Source organism: Netta rufina (genome assembly GCF_964035555.1).
Source record: "Netta rufina genome assembly, chromosome: 21".
Lineage (NCBI taxonomy): Eukaryota > Metazoa > Chordata > Aves > Anseriformes > Anatidae > Netta > Netta rufina.
Genome location: NC_140145.1, coordinates 7945283 through 7966808, shown reverse-complemented (window position 1 = coordinate 7966808; position 21526 = coordinate 7945283). Strand labels below are relative to the sequence as shown.

Genomic DNA, 21526 nt, shown 5'->3' with positions numbered 1-21526 from the left:
CGCCAGCAGCCGGCTCGCATCGCACAACAAAGGCGGCGAGGGCGGGAGGCGGGGGGCCGCGGGCCCAGGCGGGGGGCTGGCTGGGAGAAGGGGGCACACGGCCGCCTGCCCGGCAGCACCCTGCCTCTTCTGCCAGGGGCACCCAAGGAAGGAGGTGCTGGCTGGCAATGGCAGCGCGTCCCGCCTCCCGCCTCTGCCTCGCTGGGGGGGAGCCGAGCCCAGCGTCCCCCGCACCACGCAGCCACGCCAGCCCCCCGCGGTGCCTGGGGACGGGGAGGTGGGGACGGTGGCAGCGTGGGCACTGGGGTGTGGGGGTCCCCAGACCGCCCCGGTGGCACTGGGGGGTAAAGGGGCACCCGGTTGTGCCGCTGCCACTGCTACCGCCCCCTCCCTGACCTCATTCTCATCCCTTTCCTATGCCCTAGGGATGCCCAGGCAGTGCCCCTGCCCAGAGAAACCTCACCAGGTGCTGGCGGTGGATGCAAAGCACGCAGACCCCTCCCGGTGCCACTCCCCAGGAGGAGCCAGCACCCGGGGAGCCCCCCGTGCCCCCCACAAAGGGCTCGGTTCTGGGGCAGGCAGGGGTTAAATTGCCCTCCCCATCTGCTCGTAGCCAAAGGAAATAATATAAAGTGCCAGAGTCATCAACACTGAGGTATCAGGAGCCAGCCAAGCATTCTGGCTGCCCCCCACCCCGAGCAGGGGGTGCGGGCAGCATCCTGAGCCACTGCCCTCGGCCACATCCTGCCCTGCTCGGGGATGGGCTTGGACCCGGCGCCAGGGCCAGATGGGAGCCGTGTGGGGGGCTGATGTGCAGGAGGGACGATGCTCCACCGGCACGCGGGGAAGTGAAGTGCCAGGACACGGTGGGGGGGGGGCACCGGCAGCTGCCACGCCTGGAAAACCCAGGAGGGGTTGGGGGGACACTGCCCCCGGGGATGCTGCAGCCCTTGGAGGTGGCCGATGCATTTTGGGGGAGCGCAGCTTGGCGCTGCCACCAGCACCCAGCACCACCTGGGCGCACCCCTGCTCCCCCAGAGGGACGCATCCAGTCTCAGGGCCCTATCCAGCCCTGGCAGGGCCCCCCCCCTCCACCTAACCCCCCCCCGGCCGTGAGTCAGCGCATGTTGAGTCAGGGCAGGAGGTGCTGCCACCCCCCACCCCTCACACCCCACTCCTGGGCACCTTGGGGAGCCCCAGCGCAGGATGCAACCGGGCTCTGGTGCTCCCTTTGTCCCCGCGGTGCCAAGGGGTGGCCATGGGGTGACAGCCCCCAGGCAGCATGCCCCACGCAGGGCACAGCGGGTGCGTTTGCCACTCTGTCTCTGCCAGCCCCCATTTGCACCAGCCCAGGCTCTGGCTCGCCCCCAGCGCCCCAGCCCAGCCCCTGTGCCCTGGCGGCACCCTCAGAGCCCACGCAGCAAGAGCCAGCACCGAGGCTGGGGATGAAGGAAGGAGGAGGAGGAGGAGGAGGAAGAGGAGAAGGAGGCAGCAGCAGCTGCTGGGGCTGCAGCAGGGAGCACGCATGCAGCCAAACCAGGGCCCGGCTGCACGGAGCGGCCAGGAAGGCGCCGGTGGTGGGGCTGAGCGCAGGCATCCACTGCTCGTGGCAGGAAACCGAGCACAGGAGCAGCAGCGCCGGCCCGGGGCCCTCTGCAGCAGCTGCAGCACCAGCACGGCCCCTGCAGCTGCAGAGCAGAGAGGGGACAGGAGGCTCCCAGCCCCCCCTGGCACAGCGGGGTGCCCGTGTTTGGTGAATCACCCCGTCAGCAGGAGGGTGAGGGAAGCTCCTGCCTCCCCGAGCAGCTCTGGGAGGGCCAAGAGAATCTCCCCTGAAGTGGGAACACCCCGGTGTCCCCTGCGATGAGCCAGCGGTGTCAGCAGCAGCAGGCCCAGAGATGCTCAGGGAGGGAGGTGAGGGCACGGCACAGGTCTGCTGGCAGGGCAGGAGCTGTTTGGAGGCCACATGCAATCATCCCATGGACTTGGGGTGAAGGGAACCCCCTGCGTGCACCACGCACCCATCCCACAGCTGTCCCCATGCCAGCACCGACGGCTGCGCACAGCAAACCCAGGTCCTTTGCACAGCCTGGAGCAAAGAGCGGCACCAAAGCCCTCTGCTTGGTTACTCTCTTTTCATCCTCTTTTCACCTCGGCAAGCAAGCAAACGACAACACAACCCTGCTCGGCAGCTCCAGCCCACAGGGCACCAGCACCTGGCTCCCAGCAGAGGTGCTGCGCATGGACACCCAGCACCCAGGGCAGGCGGTGGCACAGCCACCGAGCACCAGGTACTCCAGCACCCTGACTGCCCCTGCCCATGGCTCCAACCACAACGCATCCCTCAGAACCGGGAGCATCCTCACGGCGAGAGCCAAGGCGAGGGGGTGGCTGGATCCCCACACCACCACCACCCTCCGACCTCGTGCAGCCTGCCGGGTGGCTTGCTGCTCGCCTGGCATCTGCTGCGCCACGGCCAGGCAGCCCACGCGCTGCTATTTCTGGGCTCTTGTGCAAGAGGCTTCTCCGGCTGCAGCTGTACAGCCCCGGGGTGCTGGCTGGGAGACGGGCACCCCGGGCAGCATCGCACCCTGCTCCAGGTGGGGATCAACAGGGACGACCTCCAGCCCCTAACCGAGGAGCACGGTGCCAAGGGGAGCGCAGGGCAGCTGCCTGCGGCATCCAGGAGCCCGTGAGGTGCTCGCCCAGCCCATGCAGGAACAAGGTTGCCGCAGGGATAGCGGCACGGCACCAAGCCCCGTGGGGAGCAGCGGCTGGAAGGAAGCAAAACAACACCAGTGAGTCCATGGGGACAGTTCTGGGAAGCCACTGACAGCAGAGGATGGCGCCTCCTGAGCAAATGACACTCCCAGGGCTCCTGCAGAGCCTGTTCCCTCAGCCCGACATGGGATTTTTCCTGCTCCAGGCAGGCAGGAACAGGCAAACCCCAGGAGTGTCACCGCGGCGGTGCAGAGACCTGCTGGCACCACGCTCCCACAGCCACGTGTCCTCACGCCACCAGCTCATGCCCTCCTCTGACACAATTTCCTGGCTGGGAGAGGGAAAACAGCACCGGGCACGGGGAACACCCAGCCAAAACCAGGGCAAGCGGGGCTGGAGGAGCCCCAGCACCATCCCTGGGGGGGGGGCTGCAAAGGAGAAGGAAGAGGAGGTGGTTAGCAGGATCCAGATTAAAACCGCCCAGGAAGAAAGCACCCATCCTGAGCACAAAGGTCTCCCTATGTGCCAGACCTCGCCGTGATCCCTGAACTTTGCAGCTGCGCCTTATCGCCAGGCAGATCTGCAGGCACCCTCCTTCTCTGCTCAGCCCCGGGCCAAGCTCGGCTCCTGAACCAAATCCAAGGGAGCCGTCCCTGCTGCTCATCTGCATATGCAAATCCCCCTGCTTAGCAAACACTGATAAAGAGAGGAGGGATGGAAGAGCCAAGTCTATTTTGAGACGCCTCTTGGAGGGGAGGCAGGGAAGCGTGTGCGCTCCCTGACGGCAGCGCCTTGTGCCGCGGCTCCTGGGGATGCTCTCAGCAACCTCTGCGGGAGGAACCCGGTGGTGCCATGAACCAGGTGGGAAAATGCTCCCTTGTGCCAGGATGGATGCACATTTTAGCCCTTTGCTCCCTTTTCCAGCCCGAGGGAATATATCCCTGCCACCAGGGGAAGGGGGGGTTCCTCCATTCCCTTCTCCGGCTGGGCAGGACGGAGGGAGAAGCTCACCAACAAAGAGCCCGCCGCACAGAAGTCTTTCCAGCCAAAAAAAAAAAAAAGAAGAAAAATAACAAAACAAATTTCACGGCTGTGGGAGGACTTACAATGCAAATGTATTCAGGCCCCACAGGGCACTTCTGGCTGCAGCCAGCACCTAACGAGGGTTTCGTGGGGCAGGGGGACCTGGGGCTGACGGAGCCTGGCACGGGTCGAGCCCTGCAGCGGGCACCTGGGATGCTCGGGGCTGCAGGAGCTCAGCATCGCTGCTGAGCACTGGGGCAGGCACCCCCTGGAAAGCCCCCTGGGACCCCCCAGCTCCAGGGCCATGCCCATCCTGCAGGGCCCTTTTCGGTCCTGTACAAGCCCTCTGCTACGTGGCTGGCACGGGGACGTCGCTCCCAAAACCAGCGCTCACCACCTGGTTTTTGAACAGGAACAGTTGTGCCCCAAGGCTTTTGGGGCACCGTGTTCACCTCGTGTACTCGTGCGTTTATTTATGCTTTTCGGGGAGCGTGGTTCAGCTTCTTGGAGAAACACCACGTCCTGCACCTCCTGGAGCATCACGGGGCCCCAGAGCAGATGGGGACAGTTCAAAGGTCCCAGCCAGGGCTCACACACACGCACACACGCGGGTGTTTTGTTCCCTCCTAAGCAGTTAAAATTAAACACTGCAGCTCTGCATGTCCTTCCTGCACCAGAAGAGGAACTTGCAGTACGCTCAGAGCCAAACAAGTGCTTTTCCAGCAGTGGGAAAACACTATAAAGTTAAAAAAAATAATAATAATTAAAAAGCTAAGGACACGGATGTTGCAGCCAGGCTCTCGGGGACAGCAGCTGCCACCCACGCACCTTTGGCTTCAGCACTGGCCTCGAGGTCCCCTCCTTGCTCCAAGGGAGAGGAAACGGGTGCACAGAGAAGGCAGCAGCGTGACGACGAAACATTTCACTTTCCTTCACCTGTTGCACGCCACCGGCTGCTCCAGCCAGAAAGAGATGTGCCGAGACAAACCTTGGACTTGGCTCACTATTTCCCGTTCCCCTTCTCATTGAGGCTTTTGGGGTTTTTAAATGAAAGAGCAGCCCGAGTGTGATCAGGACAGAACCTAGCCTACCCCTCAGCACCTCGGTGCCGCGCTTAGTGCTGTGGGCACCCCGCAGCTGTCCCCGCTTCACATCCCCAAGGCACCAGCAGACACCACCAGCATTTCGGCCCAGACCTGCACCTCCACAGGCAGTGCCCAAAACCAGAAGCTCCCCCACCCTGGCAGCCTCCCCATGCCCCCAACACATCCTTGGCTGTGAGGTCAGCTGCGTGCCCAGCCACAGGGACAGGTGACGGCAGGGACGAAGGGAATTTCAGCCCTCTCTGTGCTCCGTGCTGGCCATCTGCTCGCTGACACTCAGATTTTGTTGGTCCTGAGAGAGCTGGCGAGGCGTTATCTCAGACGCCAGGATCACGTATCTTGCTGTCACAGGCACTCCTCTCACGCAATAGCTGCAAACACAGGCATCTCGCTGATATCCTCCCCTTAAATCAGATTAATCACAAGCTACTTAAAGGAAACCACTGTGTTTCCCTGGTAATTCCCATAAAGACAATACCCAGCGCTCCTACCCCTCCTGTCGGGGTAGTGCCGCGTTGTTACGGGGAGCCCAGCTGGCAGGATGCCCACCGACCGACCACGCGGAGCTGCAGACACCGAAGGAGAGCACCAACGAGCCCAAAACTTCACGAAAACATTGAGGGAAGGACCCCCAGGCAGACCAGCGCTCGCTGAGTTACAAACCACAATCAGGAATTTGTAGCTATAGCTGAAAAATAAAGAGAAGTGAGAAAAAAACAGGAGCACTAAATGAGCCGCACGTAACCAGAAAGGGGGATCCAGTCGACGACCACATGCATTTTATTGCATGCTCAAATTCTGCTTTTAAATGTCAGCGCCAGCAGGACACGCTGGCTCTCCTACAAGACGGATGTGCCAATGCCAAGGAAACACTCAGGACAAGCCCAGGAAGAGCCCGTCCCCATCCCTGCCACCGTCACCTGGTGGCCACGCAGCCCCCGGCTTGGGCACCCGCTGGTCCTGTGCGCTCAGCAGTGTCCCCTGGGGATGGTGGCAGTCAGACAAGTGCACACGGTGGGACCACGGCCGGGGTCCCCTTTTGGGGGATGAGGAGGAGAAGAAGCCAAACTTAACCACAGCAGACGCAGCCTTGGTTTTCAAGGTGCTGCCAGAAAGCCCCCCTGCTGGCAGCGAAGGTTTTAACCCAGCACCCTGGGGGCTGGAAGACCCCTCTGGGTCACGGTGCCCTGGAGAGCGGTTTCTTACCCCATGCTCCAGGGAGGCCCCTTTACCAACACACATCGTCCAGTGGCCCAAGAGCAGCATTGCACAATCCTCGGCGTGGGGAACCGTTCAGGAGCACGCCCCAGACACAAACACAGCACAGGACGTGAGCATGAACCCAAAGGCACCGCCGCACGGGGACTTGGCCACTCCGACTGCTCCTACCCCTCAGCCACCACCAAGCAGCGCTCCGAAAATGAAAGAGCATCACTGCTGGTGGGGCTGGCTGGGAGCTGTGTGGAGGCAACGTGCCTGGCCCCACCGTGGGGCTGGGACCCGGCTCCCACCCCAGATGTCCCCACGGGTCAGTGACTGGAGCCAGGCAGAGGCAGAAACGCAGGCGGGAGCGAGCCCAGGGCGGCACGGAGACACGACGCCATCCTTTGGATGTGTCACCTACAGACAGCTGGGGAAGGCGAAACGGGAGCTGAGCTGCTCTCCAGCCCTGTAGACTAATGCGATAAATATAAATTAAACTAAATACTAAGCACAGTTTGACGCTGGAGTGTTTGCTTGTGCTTAAACCACCGCTATGCAGCTTTCCTACAAACCGACCCCGAACAATTGAGCAAGAACCAAACTAATTCAAGGCAGCTGCAGAATTAGCTCTGCGAGAAGTGCCATCCCCTAGCTGTCAGGACGGTGTTTGAGCCGGGATTAAAGCACACGGGATGATGCAACAACAACTTCCAGGCCGCTGGAAGTAGGACAGCGTGACAGGCAACAGCACCGGCTGTGCCGGGAGTGCCACGAAGCAGCCAGCAGCTTGCCAAAGGACGTTGTCCTCAGCGTGCCCGGCCACCTCGGTGCCCCGGCGTGCTCCTGTTTTAGCAGCTCCAGGGCTTCCCCAGGGTGATTGCACGGTGTCACCCAGCAGAGGCGTCCCTGTGAACCAGGTCACACCTGGAGGAAGTGACTTTTGTGCGGTGTCCCAGCCCCAGAGGCAGCTCCCGAGCCAGTGGCACGTCCCCAAAGGCCGGCTGCACCCTCCCTCCTCACGTGCCCAAGGACGGAGTCTTGGCACGGGGCACGTCCGGAAGTGGGACAGGGACAGAACTGGGGCTTGGGATGACATTAACCGATGGCACGAGGGCTTGGGGTGTGTGACAGCGTGGGGTGCCCTTGGCTGTGTGATGGGGCTGTCGTGGGGAGACCACCGGACCTTTGGCCGTGCCACCACACGGAGCGTGCCAGCCACACGCAGGGGGCTCAGGACGGGGTCTGGGGGCGCGCTCCATCACAGCACCCCTCGCACACGTCCCCGGAGGGCCGAGGACACCCCGTTTGGCGTGGCCGCTCCTACACCACGGGGCACCCCGACGGCACACCGGGGCCTCTCCACCCCAATTCCGCGGCTTGCCCCCAAGCCCCCCGGGGCGCTGCCGGTGCCGGTACCCGCAGCCGTGCCACGGCACCCACCTGCCGAGGACGCGTCCTCCGCCCCGGAGCTGCCGTCGCTGCCTCCCTCCGGGGAGCTGCCGCGGGGGGCGGCGGCCGGGGGGCGGCGGCGCGGGGCGGGGGCGGCGGCGGCGGAGCCGGGGGGTCGCGGGGGGGCTCGGGCGAGCGCCGCCTCCAGGTACAGCACCTTGAAGCGCTCCTCGGCCAGCGCCCGCTGCAGGCGGCGCAGGTGCCGGCGGCACCGCTCCAGCTCCCGCTCCATCGCCCGCACCGAGCCCAGCTCCATGCGCGGCGCCGGTTCCCCCGGGAACTCCTCCTGCCAGTGCCGGGCGAAGTCTGCCCGAGCAGCCGCCGCCGCCTCCTCGTTGCCCGCCGCCATCCCCGGCCGGCCCCGGGTTTCCCGGCTCCGCCGCCGTCAGCCTTCTTCACCTCCTCCTCCTCCTCCTCCTCCTCCTCCGCCTTCCGCCCCCCGCCGCCGCCGCGGGGCCTGACGTCGGCTCCCGGCCGGCCCCTCCGGCCCGCCCCCGGCCTCAGCACGGCCCCGACGGGGCGGGGAGCAGCTCTGCCACCGCCCCCGGCACGGCCCGGTGCGGATACCGGCAGCCGGAGAGCCGGGACCGCTCCCGGTGCCCCCCCGGTGGCCCCCGGAGGAAGCCGCTTCCAGGCTGCGGAGCTGCGGCGGGGGCTCCCTCGGGGCTCCCCGGAGTGCCGGGAGGATGCTGAGGAGGGCAAGAAGTGCCCGGTGCTGGCAGCGACCCCAGGTGACGGCACTGACAGCCCCCGGTGCTGCAGAAGGCTGGTACCGAGCCTGCAAGAAACGAGCCTGGAGGATGGGGAACACCGGTGGCACGGGGCTGTCCTGCCCCAGGCAGCGTGTGCCCATCTCCTGGTCCTCATCGCCATCGGGACGGTGATGACCGGACAGTGGCACGTGGCCTGGTGATGCTCTGATGGTGACACTTGTCCTGATGATGCTCTGAAGGTGACACCCGGCAAGAAAGGCTCCGTGCCACGCTGCACATTCCCTCTGCGTGCAACCCACTGTGCCCCCAGTGCCCCCACGGGACAGGTTTTGTTCCCCACGCCCTGGGCTGGGTTGGCATTTCCCCCGTGCCACGTGAGGGACACGGAGGGGGTGACTCACAGGTGGGTGACTCACGAGCCTGCGTCCCTTGTGGCCACCTGGCCATGGCACAGCAGGAACAAAGCACCCTCTATTTACGCACGGGCCCCGACGGTGTTGCAACAGCCACCACCTCCATCCCTGCTGTGACTGCTGCTGTGCCACCCAACTGGCCTCTATGGGCTCCCTCCAGCACTGCTTCTCTTGGAGCCCCCCCCCCCAAAATCACACCTCTGGGCTGTGGGACCAGCCAGAGAGGTGATGCTGGTGCCCAGGTGAGGATGGGAAGGTGCCCGGTGCCAGCAGTGCCCTGTCCCGTGTGCCCCATCCTGGGGAGGTGGCGTGTCCCCGGGGGCTGAGCCCCTTGGTGGAAGCTGGCAGGAGGGGGGCGTGCCATGAGCGGCCTGATTTATGTGTGGCGATGGATAATTACAGCCCTTTCATCAGCTGTCAGGCAGACGGGCCCAGCAGAGCCTTACAACGGGTTGCAGGCTGCCTGTCTCGGCCCATAAATCTCCCCGGAGCAGGGCGATAAATCAGGGGGGGGGCTGAGGGAGCAGCCCCGGGCGGGCGTCCCTCCCCGCCTGCCCACCCGGTAATGGGCACGTAGGTAGGAAACGGCCAGGACAAGGTGGGGACGGCCCGGCGGGATGCACTAATTACAGGCAGCAGGTAGCATCCAAAGAGCCGTGATTTATGGGGTGGCCTTGCCTTCTTCCGAAGGCTGGGGCTGGGTTCCCACAGGGCCGGGGCCAGTGGAGGTCCCCAGAGGCTCCCGGGGCTGTGGGCAGGATGGGGGCACTGCAGGGGCTGCAGGTGGCCAGCATCCAGCACCAGTAAAATATCCCCCTGGCAGGGAGCCGTCCTGCTCAGCTGCACCTCCCTTTGGCATTTCTCTAAGCATCCAGCATTAAACCACCCCAAAAATGCCTCTCGCTCCTGAGCTGGGCTCGCTGCTGAGCCAGGAGCTGGGGAAGCACACACACCAGCGCAGAGCACCCCTGGGCTGCCAGAAGACCAGTGGGAAAAAGAAAAAAAAAAAAAGAGGGCCAGGGTGAGCACAGGTGGGTGTTCGGAAATATTTGCAAGCTTCACCTCCCTTTGAAGTCCCGCTGCGTTGTCCTCCCTGCTCCCCCGGGCCCCGGCTCCTGATTTATGGGGTTCATGGAGCAGAGGCACCTAAATTAGCTCCCACTTCAAAGGGCCAAGAGAGGAGAAGGGCAATAGACAAATAGCCCCCGCTAATTGTGGCTATTGATCAAACCCGGGCCGGGAGGATCAGATAGGAGGGGGTGGGTAAGGGGGGGGGGGAGTTCTCCCACTTTTGCACCGGTAACCCCAGCAATTTGTCACGATTCCAGAGCCATTTTTCAAACCGTTGTTACCCCCTGCTCAGGGGGGCGTTTAGCAGCTGCTCTCTAATGAACCCGTGGGCGAGGGGCAGGGGGATGTGAAACTGCCTGCAAGGCTCTGGGGATGGGGGGATAAACCCACAGGAGGGGGCAGGCAGGCAGCGTGCCCACCCCAGGGCCGAAGGTGCCCCGTGTCCCCACCATGCATGCTCTGAGGATGGGAGCCTGGCCCTCCTGACGGCCAGACTGGGACACACTGGGAGCAAGCAGATGCTTTCAGCCCCAGTAAACACCGGGCAGACCCAGCAGCACCTTCTCTGCCCCCAGGCCCCCGCTGGAGGGACAGGAAGGCAGGAGGCAGGTAGCATTTTAGCTCTTTTATCACCTGCCCGGTCCCCCCACGACATTCCTGCTTCCTGCTCCGCGGGGCAGAGGCGTGCCAAGGCCCCGCATTCCTCCACTCCCCAGCTGGGCCCCCACTGATGGGTTTGGGGGGGGGCTGCTGGTTGTGCCCCCAGCTCACCAGGACACCGCGCTGTGAGCGGCTCCGACGTGCCGGCTCCAAGCTCCTTCCATGCTCCGGTCCCGTCCCTGGGGCTGAGGGGCTCAGCTCCTCCGGGGAGGAGGTTTTTAGGGATGGGGAGAGGGTGGGAGGTGAGGCAGGGAGCTCCCCGGGTACTGCCAGCGCCGTCCTGCGCAGGAGACATTTGCCTGCTCCTGGCACAAGCCTGGCTGCCGTCCTCAGCAGCATCCTTACTCCGTGCCTCAGTTTCCCTCCCTGGGACATAGAGGCCAGCGGAGAAGCCCCAGCAGCAGTGAACGTGGTTGAGCAGTGCCTGAGCCCCGTGCCAGGGCAGTGATACCCACGGGCTCTGCTCCAAGGCACCGAGTGAGCTTAGGATTGACCCAGCCCAGGCCGAGCTGCCCTGCAGAGAGAGAGCAGAGCAATGGGGGGAGCTCCTGCAGAGCCCAAACCCTCCGCAGCAACTAAAGCAACCCCTGCTAGGTGTGCTTGAGAGCCTTGCTTTCCCTCTAGAGCCTGGGAGTAGCAAAATGCAGCCTTTAGCTGGTTGTCCCCCACTCCCACTGCAAACCCTGGTACCGGTACTGGTGTCCCCACTCCATCCTGGCTCCGCCGTGTCCCCGTGGGGCCCGCCGGTGTCCCCAGGGCAGCACACCTGGGGGCAGGTGCAGAGGGGCTGGGACGGAGCCACGTGATGTTTTAAAAACGCTGGGGTTTTTAGGGGAGGCTGTGTGACCCTGGAGGAGTGTCTGCCAGCCTCACGGGAGGCAGGACCGCAGCAGCACCTCGCCCCGTCCCCACAAGCCACAGCCATGTCCCAAGCAGCTGTGGGGAGCAGCGCGGCACGACAGGGATCCCCCGATGGCTTGGAAGGGGAGCTGGAAAGGGGGGCTGCACCCCAGGTGTGCCACGGGCAGGACCTGTGGGACCCCAAGGGGAGGGAAGCAGCCACCCACCCGGGGGAGGCTGAAGACATGAAGGTGAGGAAGAGGAGCAGGCCAGTGCGCTCCAAGGCCAGGAGGATGGCTGCCAACGTCCGAGAGCGCAAGAGGATCCTGGACTACAACCAAGCCTTCAACGCCCTGCGGCTGGCCCTCAAGCACGACCTGAGCGGCAAGAGGCTCTCCAAAATCGCCACCCTCCGGCGAGCCATCAGCCGGATCACGGCTCTGTCCCTGTCCCTGCACGGTGCCGCCCGCTGCTGGCCCTGCGCCCACTCCGAGTGCCGCGGGCAGGGCGCGAGGGACGGCCGCCCCCGGCTCCTCGGTGCTGCAGGCTATGGGGGATATTCCCCTGAGAACCAGTTCCAGCACCACGAGAGCCCGAAGGAGGATCGCCTGGCAGCCAGCCCTGCGTTTTATCCCATCGGGAGCCACCAGCTTGGGCTCCGGAGCAGCTGCCAGCAGAAACACGCGGGCAGCCAGCGAGCCCCCCCGGCGGCACCGCTCCCCTGGCAGCTGGGAGGGCTCCAGAGCTCAGGCTACCAGCGCCTCCCCATCCACTGACCCACCGGGCTGGGAAGGCGAGATGGTGCCGGGAAGGTAACGCAGCCGAGTGACAAACGGGGCAGCAGGAAGGGACCTGGACAGGAGAGAGAGAGGTGGGACACAGGGCTCGGTGTGGTGCCTGGCTGCGCTCGCTGCTCTGCAGGAGAGCTCGGAGCTGGGGGACATGGAAAACTGTTTTCTGCTCGAGTAAGCTCTGTGTTTCTTTGTTGTGAGGTTTCCCTGCTGCAAGTTGTCACGGTTATTTATTCTCTCTCGCTTGCTTTGTGAGAAAACACGAGTTAAAAGCCCAGCATCGGGGCGCTGCCTGTTAATGTGTGAGGTGGGCAGATGGGCCGTGCGGGGCGCGCTGAGGCTGCTGGCTGGATGTCAGCTCTGGCTGCAGCTGATGGATCGGGGGAGCAGGAGCTGGGAGAGGTTTATTTGGTTGTACTTTTAATGCTAAGCCCATCAGTGCATATATTGGTGCCCGGGCAGACCTGCAGGAGCGGCCGAGGAGCTCATAAACCCCACGGTGCCTCCTGATAACTGCAAAGCAGCTCCCGAGGGATGGTCTGGGACTGCGCTCCTGATCTGCCCAGCCAGGAGGATGGGGGGCTCAGCCCTGTGCTCCCCGAGTGCCTGGCTTCCTCCTCCTCCTCTTCCTCCTCCCTCAGTCCCAGCGCGGGGTGGGGGGAGCTGGGAAATGAGCCCAGCAGAGGAAGGCTCCCAGCAGCCAGGAGAGAGAGCTCTCCGCTCAGCGAAGGAGCCTCTCAAAGTGCTGACGGTGTGAGACATCTTGGCTTTCATCTCCAGGAGGTTCCCCTTCCCAGGAGGGGCCTGTAGCCACGGCTGCTGACAGAATCCTGCTTCTCCCACCAGCTCCCTGCTGCTGGGCGGCTCCGCCATGGGGTGAGGTTCCCCCATGGGGTGAGGCTCCCCCTGCACCAGCTCCCCCTGCTCTGCCCGTGTCAGCATTCGTGAGCCCAGGAACACCAAGGGGCAAGGAAGCAAAAACCAGGCATAACCCTACACGAACCCCTCTCCACCCAAGTTTGTTTCCAGTTTCCCTCCCTCACTTCGGTATTAAAGCAGCCCAGGTGGAAATAGATGCCCAGAGAGGCAGGAGCAGGGGAAAAAAAGGCCTCGAGACCCCCGAGGCAGCATCCCTGCATTGCTCTCGGGTTTTCGGTTAGGGCAGGCCCCTCTGCAGGCTGTGGGGTGGGAGAGGCGCTGGGGTCCCCCTCCTGCCCAGCAGGAGCAGGCAGAGGGCGCTGGGTGCGCCCGCAGATGGCACTCACCGCCTGGGAAATGAATCCCTGGCGAGCTGGAAAGGAAAAATTCAGAACCGAAGAGAGCCGCTGGAGCCCAGCCGGGTGCTTGCAGTCCTCCTCCCGGCCCCCCCGTAGCACACTCCGGTCCCCCCGGGTGCTGCGCTCCGCTTTCCAGGACTCCCCCCCCCCTGCGCCAGCACCCTGCGGGTCCCGGCTCCTGCCTTTGTCTCTGTCCCGGGAGCGCTGGGGCTGCAGGGGGGGCACCGCCGGGCACCCCCTCTGCCCGTCCCCAGCTCCACGTCCCCGAAACCCCGGGGCGAGGCTGAGCGGGCTGGAATCACGGCAGAGGGGAGGGAGGACACGGGGGATTCCCCCCTAAATCCCCCCAGTCCCGCCACATCCCAGCATCCCAGAAACCCAGAATCATCACCTAGGTTGGAAGAGACCTCCAAGATCACCCAGTCCAACCTCTAACCCCATCCCATCCCATCCCATTTCTCCCCATATCCCATCCCATTCATCCTATCGCTCCCTATTCCCCCCCATCCCATCCCATCCCATCCCATCCCATCCCATCCCATCCCATCCCATCCCATCCCACCCCACCCCATCCCACCCTCCCCTCCCCAAATCCCCCCAACCCCCCTCATCCCTCCCCAACCCCCCACCCCTCCCCACCCCTCCCCACCCCTCCCCACCCCCCTCCGCCCCCCCATCACCCCCCTCCCCGATATCCGACGAGCCTCCCTCCCTCCTCCCCGGTCTTTTCGGGGGGCGTTGCGCATCCCCCGCTCCTGCCCCGGGGGCCGAGCCGTGCTGGCCCCACCCCCGGCACGGCCTCCCCGGGGGGGCGGCGAGCCCCGAGCGCAGAGCGGCGGCTGCGGGGAGCGCTCGGAGCCCGCTCCGTCGGGGCCGGGCCGGGCCGGGCCATGGCGAGCGGCACCGCCGCGCCCCCGGGCACGGGCTCGGGGTCGGGCTCGGGCTCGGGGTCGGGTTCGGGCACGGCTCTGCCCTCCCGGCTCCAGGAGACCGAGAAGCTGCTGGCTGCCACCGAGGGGTTGCGAGGCTCCAAATCCTTCACGGCGGCTCTGGCCGGCGAGGCGGAGCGCAACGGGCACGGGCTGGGCTACAAATCGGTGTCCGTCGGGCACCTGGACGCGGCCCCGTTGTCGCCGTCGCGGCTCAGCCTGGGCAGAGCATCCTCCACCGGCACCAGCACGGCGCCGCCCGAGCAGGGCCGCCCCCGGGACTACCTGGTGCTCGCCATCTTCTCCTGCTTCTGCCCCGTTTGGCCCATCAACGTGGTGGCCCTCGTCTTCTCCATCATGGTGAGCCCCCCGTGGGGGCACGGGGATGGGGAGGGATGGGGGTGCCGCGGGGGTGCTGGGCAGGGAGGAGGTTGGGGCTGGGGGGGGTGCTCTGCACCGTGCTTGGGGCTCTCCGGGATAGCAGGAGGTGGGATGGGGTGGGGGCAGCCCGGGTTGAGGGTGGGATGCAGGATACGGGGTGAGGTGGGGTGTAGGATGAGGTGGGATGGAGGGTATGGGGTGAGGTGGGATGCGGAATGAGGTGGGATGTAGGATATGGGATGAGGCGGGAGGTGGGATGAGGTGGGATGGAGGATATGGGGTGATGTGGGATGATGTGGGATGATGTGGGATGCAGGATACGGGATGCTGTGGGACACGGGATGCTGTGGGACGCAGGGTAATGTGAGATGAGGTAGGATGTAGGATAAGGGATGCTGTGGGATGCAGGATGATGTGGGATGCAGGAAATAGGATGCTGTGGGATGCGGGATGAGGTCACAAGCATAGCAGGGCACACCAAGCCCCTGTGTCCCTGCGCTCCTCTCCCAGTGGCACTGGGCAGCCCACAGCCCGGTTCCCAGCCGGGACAGAGCTGCAAGGCGAAGCACAGTTAAGGGCTCTGCCCCCACACCTCGCAGCCCAGCCCTGCAGCACTGGGGAGACCCGGGCTGGGGGCTCGCTGCTGCTCCCAGGCCCCCCAAAGGGATGGGCTGTGCCTGCAGCTCCCGCACTTGTTCTGAAGAAAAAAAAATTCCCCATTAAATATCCCCCACAGCTCAGCTCGCACACTGACATCGGAGCTGGGGAGAATGAAAGCAGGCAGCCTCCCACCCATCCCAGCAGAGCCTCGCAGGCACGGCCACCCCCTTACCCACTGCTTTACACCCCCCTGGCACCTTTTACACCCTTCACTTGCCACCGAGGCAAAGCTTCCCTTTGAAAATCAGCCCAGGGCGAGCGCTCACCTGCTCACCACACCAAAACACACACAGGGGGGGACACACAGCGCTTCCCAAAAACCAGCAACAACTCGAGGAGTTGGTGGCAGGTGCTGCAGCAAGCCCTCTGGAGAGACCGGTTTCCATTTTGAGGCAGAATCACCATTTTTACCAGCTGCCATCTGCACGGTGCAGCTGTGTGGTGGCGGCCGCCCAGGTAGCGCGCGGGGAAGCCGGGTGGCCTCGTCCGGCTGGGCGAGAGGGGGAACGGGCCAGCGGGAGCTCTCACGGGGATTTTCCAGCCCCGTTAGCCTTCAGGCAAAATAAATCCTCCTCCACTCGAGGCTGGAGCCCGCAGCAGGGCAGGGGTGTGCCTCATGGGCCGCACGAGCCCCTGGAGGGGACGAGCAAACAGGGAGATGAGAGCCAAGGCCCTCGAGCCCCACCGCCCGGTGCTGATGCAGGGCTGGGGGAGGATCAGCTGCTTCCAGCCCCCTGGGACCCTCCACTCGCTGCCACCCTGTGCAGCTCATGGCCCCCCCTGTATCCACCAGCCAGGGACCCCCATGGGTTCCCCATTTCCCTGCTGGAAACATCTCCCCGGTGATCTCAGCGCATCAGCTGGGGGTCCACCAGCTCACACCAGGGACAAATCCAGTCCCCAGCCACAGCTGAAGCTCCCGCAGCCCCCGGTGCCCCCCTGGGACAACAGACAGGGGTGTCCCATCGCCTGCAAGTCGGGACCCGGGTGCTCACCACTGTCCCCCTGCCTTGCAGGCAGCCTCCCCGCGACGCGCTGACTTTTCCTCCAGCTCCACGACCGTGCCTTTCTTTCCCAAGTCAGTGCTTTTTGCACACAAAAGCTTTTCTGGGCACTAAGCAGCAACCGGAGAGGGAAGCAAATGAGCGCTGTTGGATTTGGTGTCTCATAAATCATTTTTCAGGCCCTGCTCTTGGATACTGTGGCCAGCGGTAGGAAAAAAAAAAATCTGCTCCTGCCCCCAGCCTCTTCCTGCTTACACTGGTCTCATGGAAAAGAGCAACCTGGAGGCTCCCCCACCTCCCCTTTGGGTGTATTTTATTGACAAGGCGAGGGCCTGGAAGCTCCCAGGGGTATAAGTGTGGTGGGTACGGAGCGAGGTGGGAGAAGCCAAGGCCCACGTTACTCCTTCAAATGGTGCCCCCATCCACCTGCATCCGATGGTGGCTGGTACCTCGCCACCGTGGGTTTCAACACAGTGTAAGTGATGAGGATTAATGATTTATTCTGAGTAACTGGTGATAAATCTGAATGATTTGGATACCGGAATAGTTATCCGGAATAGCAGGTCAGCGGAATGCACCCCAAGCCAGTTCCTAAACTGTGAAGGGCTGAAGGAAGAAGCTGTGACGGGTTGGTTGCCTTTGTCACGGGACTAGAAAAAGTCCCAGAATTTACAGAAAAGTAACTGCCTTCATCTGCAATGAGCCCGCTGAGGCTACCTATTAGGAGAACACCCTCTGAGCAGTAACGTGAGCAGGGGACGAGATGAAAGCAGGGACCATCAGTGGCTCTTCTGAGCCACCTAGACTCACGACTCCGTGCCCAAAACAAGCAGCTTGGCACACCCGTGGCACGCTGCCCCAGCCCCCAGGCGTTTCAGAGCTCTTCTGCCTCTTCCAGTCTTGATTAATAAAGAAAATGTTCGTGTTTTCACGTAGAAAGAAAACGTTAGCATCACCGATACCAGGCAGCTATAATCAAACTGTTCCACACCGATGAATAATATATGTACAGTAACAAATGCTGGCTAAACACGCCGTGCCAGTGCTGATGTATTTTTCGTAATTGTTCAGGATAAATGATCAGCAAACACTTCCAGAAGCTACGGTGATAAATATGTTGAATTTGTTAGCCCATATATTTTGCTTGGAAGACAGCTAAAATTGCCAATGTGTTCCACCGCAATCTAACCCACACCTTGCAAAAATATTACACTTGGTTGCAAACAACTGAGCCTATAAAAATCCCAAATGCGAGGAGCTGTCAGGGAGCAGTGCAGGGACCCTGTCAATCCCCGTGCTTCTCTACTCACCCCCTTCTCTCCACCAAACCTTGAAGCTTCATTTTGTCACCTCCTGTTCTCTAACACAAGAAGGCCCTTGGCTGCCTACCACTGGTTTTTGACATTGCCAAAGGTGCTGTAGAGACCGAAAGAAACGAGGTCTAGAGCGAACCCAATGTCAGTGCTGGGGAAATGGCTCTGCCTGGGATGTGTTAGCACAACCAGACATCCGCGGGGCTGCAGCCACCTGAGTTAACCCCAACCCTAACCCTAAACTTAACCCTAACCCCAACCCTAACCCTAACACCAACCCTAACCCCAATCCCAACCCCAACCCTAACCCTAACCCAGGTCAGGACATGGCACTGGAGCTGTGCTGGGCAGCTGTGAGAGGGCACCCTTTGTGGGGCACTGCATCCTAGAGATGCATTTTTAGAAAGGAGAGGGGGATTGTTTAATACCCTTCCATCTTTACCTCGAGCTAACATTATTTTCCACGTTGAGATCCCCCGGTTTTAGCAGCCACATCCCAGAGCCAGGGCCCCATTGTTGCCGGGGGGCTCCAGCCTTGCCCCCACACCGACAGCTTGTTCCCAAAGCCAGCAGCCACAGCACTTTGTCCCTTGGGGACCTCCTGTTACGATGCTGGTGCCTGCTGGCTGTGCTCCTGCACACAAGCTGCAGCAATGCAGCAGCACCCCAGCAGCATCCCCTATAAGTGAATTCCTTTTGGGGGTTACAGAATTTTATTTTTTTTCCCCATTGATGAGTCAGAGAGGGCTGGGGCTGGGCAGTGCCTCCTGTCCCACCCTGGGGACACCTCTTAGCCCCTGTGGCACCAGGCAGACCCCATCCCATGCAGCTCCTGCCCACAGAAGCATCCCTGTGGGGCCGCCCCAGGGCACCAAACTGTAGGAGACAGGAGCCCAGGCCCCTGCGGACGCAGCCGCTCTCATTTTGGGGTCTTGAGCCAGAGCATCGCCCCGGATCCCTTCTCAGGAGCCTCTCTCTGTGCTTCCCCCCAGTCGAGGAACAGCGGGCAGCAGGGGGACATGGACGGAGCGCGGCGCCTCGGCCGCATGGCCCGCCTGCTCAGCATCGTCTCCATCGTCCTGGGGACCATCATCATCGTGCTCTACGTTTCACTCAGCGTCAGAGGTAACATCTCCTTCCCTTTTCCCCTGCCCAGCTCAAGCAGGAGAACCCCACACGGTGCCTCGGGTGCTGTCCCAGGAGTTTATAGGGCAGCCCTGCCTGTAGGATGCCCCGTTCCCACCCCAACCGCAGCATAAGGGCACTGAGGTCCCCTGTGGGACCACCACCAACAGCACCTGTGTGTGCAAAATACCTTGGAGAAGGGGTGGTGGGAGATCTCCCAGGCAAGAGGCATTTAGGCTAAAACCCAAAGCCTCGGCAAGGCTGCGGTGGGTTTGGAAATGTGTAGCGGGGTGAAAGCAAAGGGATCCAGCCTGCCCAGGGGTGCAGTCCCCCAGTGTTTGGGGACCTTCCCTGACACAAAGCCACCTGCCAGGAGCAGCAGGACCGCTGGCAGTGCTGCTCGGGCTAATGGGAACCTCGGCTCTCGGCCGCTCGAACCCAAAGCCCGAGCCAAGAGCATCGGGGACATCTCTGTGACTGCTGGAAGCTGCCCTAAGCCTCTCTTTATTTTACAGTTTCCTAGAAGACATTTTAGCATGCAAATACCTCGAAGAGGAGGAAGACAACTCTCCTTTTGGGGTTTTTACTTTCAGCCTCGCAACAAAAACTTGTCACAGCGTAGGGGGGCCGCCCCAGAGGAACGCGCGCTTCTGCTCCGCCGCCCCCTGGGAACGAGCCCGGACGAGGGCTGGGACGAAAACATCGTGAGGAGGGATGGGGAAGAGCTTCGGGTGCCGAGTGGAGAGGAGAAGGGGGAAGCCCACTACCTCATTCCCCTCCAGCAAAACTGACGGAGCGGGGAGACAACTCCTGGCGAAGGGCAAGGAGGGAGTTTCGGGAACGGAGCTTATCTTAAAGAAAACCTAAGGACGGACCAGGACACTTTGAGGAATCCCCTCTTAAGAATTTTGGCACTGTGTTGTTGGGGGGTTGTTGGTTTTTAAATCATTACATTCTCTGTCTCGACGACAAAAAAAAAAAAACAAAAGCTCAAACTGCCATCGGGAGCGGAGAGCTGTTGGGGGCAGGAGGAGAGCCGAGCTGCAGGAGGAGCCCGGCTTGGGGCCACAGGAGCTGGAGGGTGTGGGGGTTGCTTTTGTATTTTTGATGAAAAAAAAAAACAAAAACAAAAAACAAACAACAACAACAAAAAGAGACAGTGACCATTTGCATGCCTTTGGGAATGCTCTCCACGTCTGTTCCTACAAGCTCTTTTGTCACTCGCAGCAGATGTCGGAGCCGGCAGAGCAGGATGCTGCCGCAGCAGAACGCCAGGCTCCTCCTCAGCCGGCCCCACGGTGGGGATTTTAATGGAAGGAAACACGCTTTCTCTGTGCAACCACACAATTCTCTCCCTGGGCACCCGAAGCGAGGTTAATGCTCGTGGCGTGGAGGAAAGAGCCTGGTTAATCTGCAGCAGCGGCACCGAGGCACGGAGAGCCCATGCTACCTGCTCGAGCGTTTTTGTCCTGTCCTGTCCATCAGCCAAAAGCTGCAGCGTGACCCAGACCCCATTGCCATCCATACTCATCCCCCCTCACCCCGCTGGGCTTCAGCTGAGGACCTCCCAGGAGATTTTCAGAGGTGCAGAGGGGTTTAAGATGCCTGCTCCTCTCTTTACTCCTCACACGTCCTTCTGCGTCTCTGAACATCTCCAGCATCCCTGGAGCTGGCTGGGGTCGGCTCCACAGACGGTATTATTTTTTAACATTTTGTATTTAACGACATGTAAAGAACACTGACTTTTTTTTTTTGCTCCTCCTGATCTGCCTGGGCCCCCCCCATGCCCTGCCAAGTCTTCCACGATGCGCGGCCCCCTCTGCCGTCCCCATCCCCACCTCCCACCCGTCCCTGCCACGGGCTGGCACAGGCTCTGGTACTGTATTTGCCACCCAGACTATGCAAGGTGTCACCGCCTGTCGTTGTACCCAGGCTCTGTAGATGGCTCCTGGCCATACCCACTGGCTCCGTGTTAGCCGAGCCTCCTTTAGCAAAACTTTGCTGGCACAAGTACACGACCGGGAGCTGCACCCCCCGCCTGTCCTGGGGCACAAAATGTTTTCCCCTGCTCCCTGAGTGAATCTGGAAAAACCTCAGAGCAAACCCAACACGGCCAAGGGCTTTGTCTACATGGGGAATTGCTGCCCAGCACAGCGAGGTGTGCCGGGAGAAACCTCCCAGCAACCTGGCACCCTCGTCCCTTCCAAGCTGGTGAGCACAAGGGGCACGCAGGGAGGCAGCACAGAGAGCTGCAGGCTGTAAATCCTCATTCTGCAGTGCCCCAGGGGCATAGCTGGGAACATTCTCCTGTTTGATTGCTCCTCCTTACCGAGTTTCCTCTGGCTAAATGTTATTTGGACCTAGGGGAGAGGGGAGCCACATCCCCGGGACACACTGCTGATGTTTTCCTCTAAGTTCAAAGGGGTTCCAGGGACTCGGAGCAATAGCATGTTACTACAGCACTTTCTTGGGCTGCCTCCCCATCTGCCCCTTTGCCTGTGCTTTATTATAAACTACAAGCTTCTAAAAATGGACCAAATTCACTACCTTCCCTTTAGCAATTCTGTTTTCTGCCCTTGGTGCTAGGGAAAGCTGTGTGCTCAGCCTGGTGCCGCGTCCATCAGGGTGTTCCGTGGTTTCTGCTCTTGTCCCCACTCTCACCAGAAGCCTTCCCTTTGAGACTAAACCCCCTCATCTCATGGGTGGGCTGCTCTGTCCCATCAAATCCCCCAAAAGTTTCCTTTTTAAGCCCTGAACCCGAATGCTGCTGGCTGGCCAAGGTGCAGCTTTGTCCTGAGCCACTGACAGCCAGCGTACGGCAAAGCCAGGAAAGATCCCCCGAGGACAGGA

General features: G+C 62.1%; 2 protein-coding genes across 2 annotated transcripts; both read left to right on the top strand.

Annotated features, from left to right (window-relative positions):
* Positions 1-11279: 11279 nt before the first annotated feature.
* On the top strand, positions 11280-11972 carry BHLHA9 (basic helix-loop-helix family member a9; the record flags this gene model as incomplete). Its single annotated transcript, XM_084299950.1, has 1 exon — positions 11280-11972. One exon carries the CDS (start codon positions 11280-11282, stop codon positions 11970-11972), a length of 693 nt encoding a protein of 230 aa, XP_084156076.1.
* Positions 11973-14154: 2182 nt separating this feature from the next.
* TRARG1 (trafficking regulator of GLUT4 (SLC2A4) 1) lies at positions 14155-19269 on the top strand (the record flags this gene model as incomplete). The annotated part of the gene is made up of 3 exons (XM_084299949.1): positions 14155-14553; positions 18544-18676; positions 19192-19269. 3 exons carry the CDS (start codon positions 14155-14157, stop codon positions 19197-19199), a joined length of 540 nt encoding a protein of 179 aa, XP_084156075.1. The 3' UTR covers positions 19200-19269.
* Between the last annotated feature and the right edge of the window lie 2257 nt (positions 19270-21526).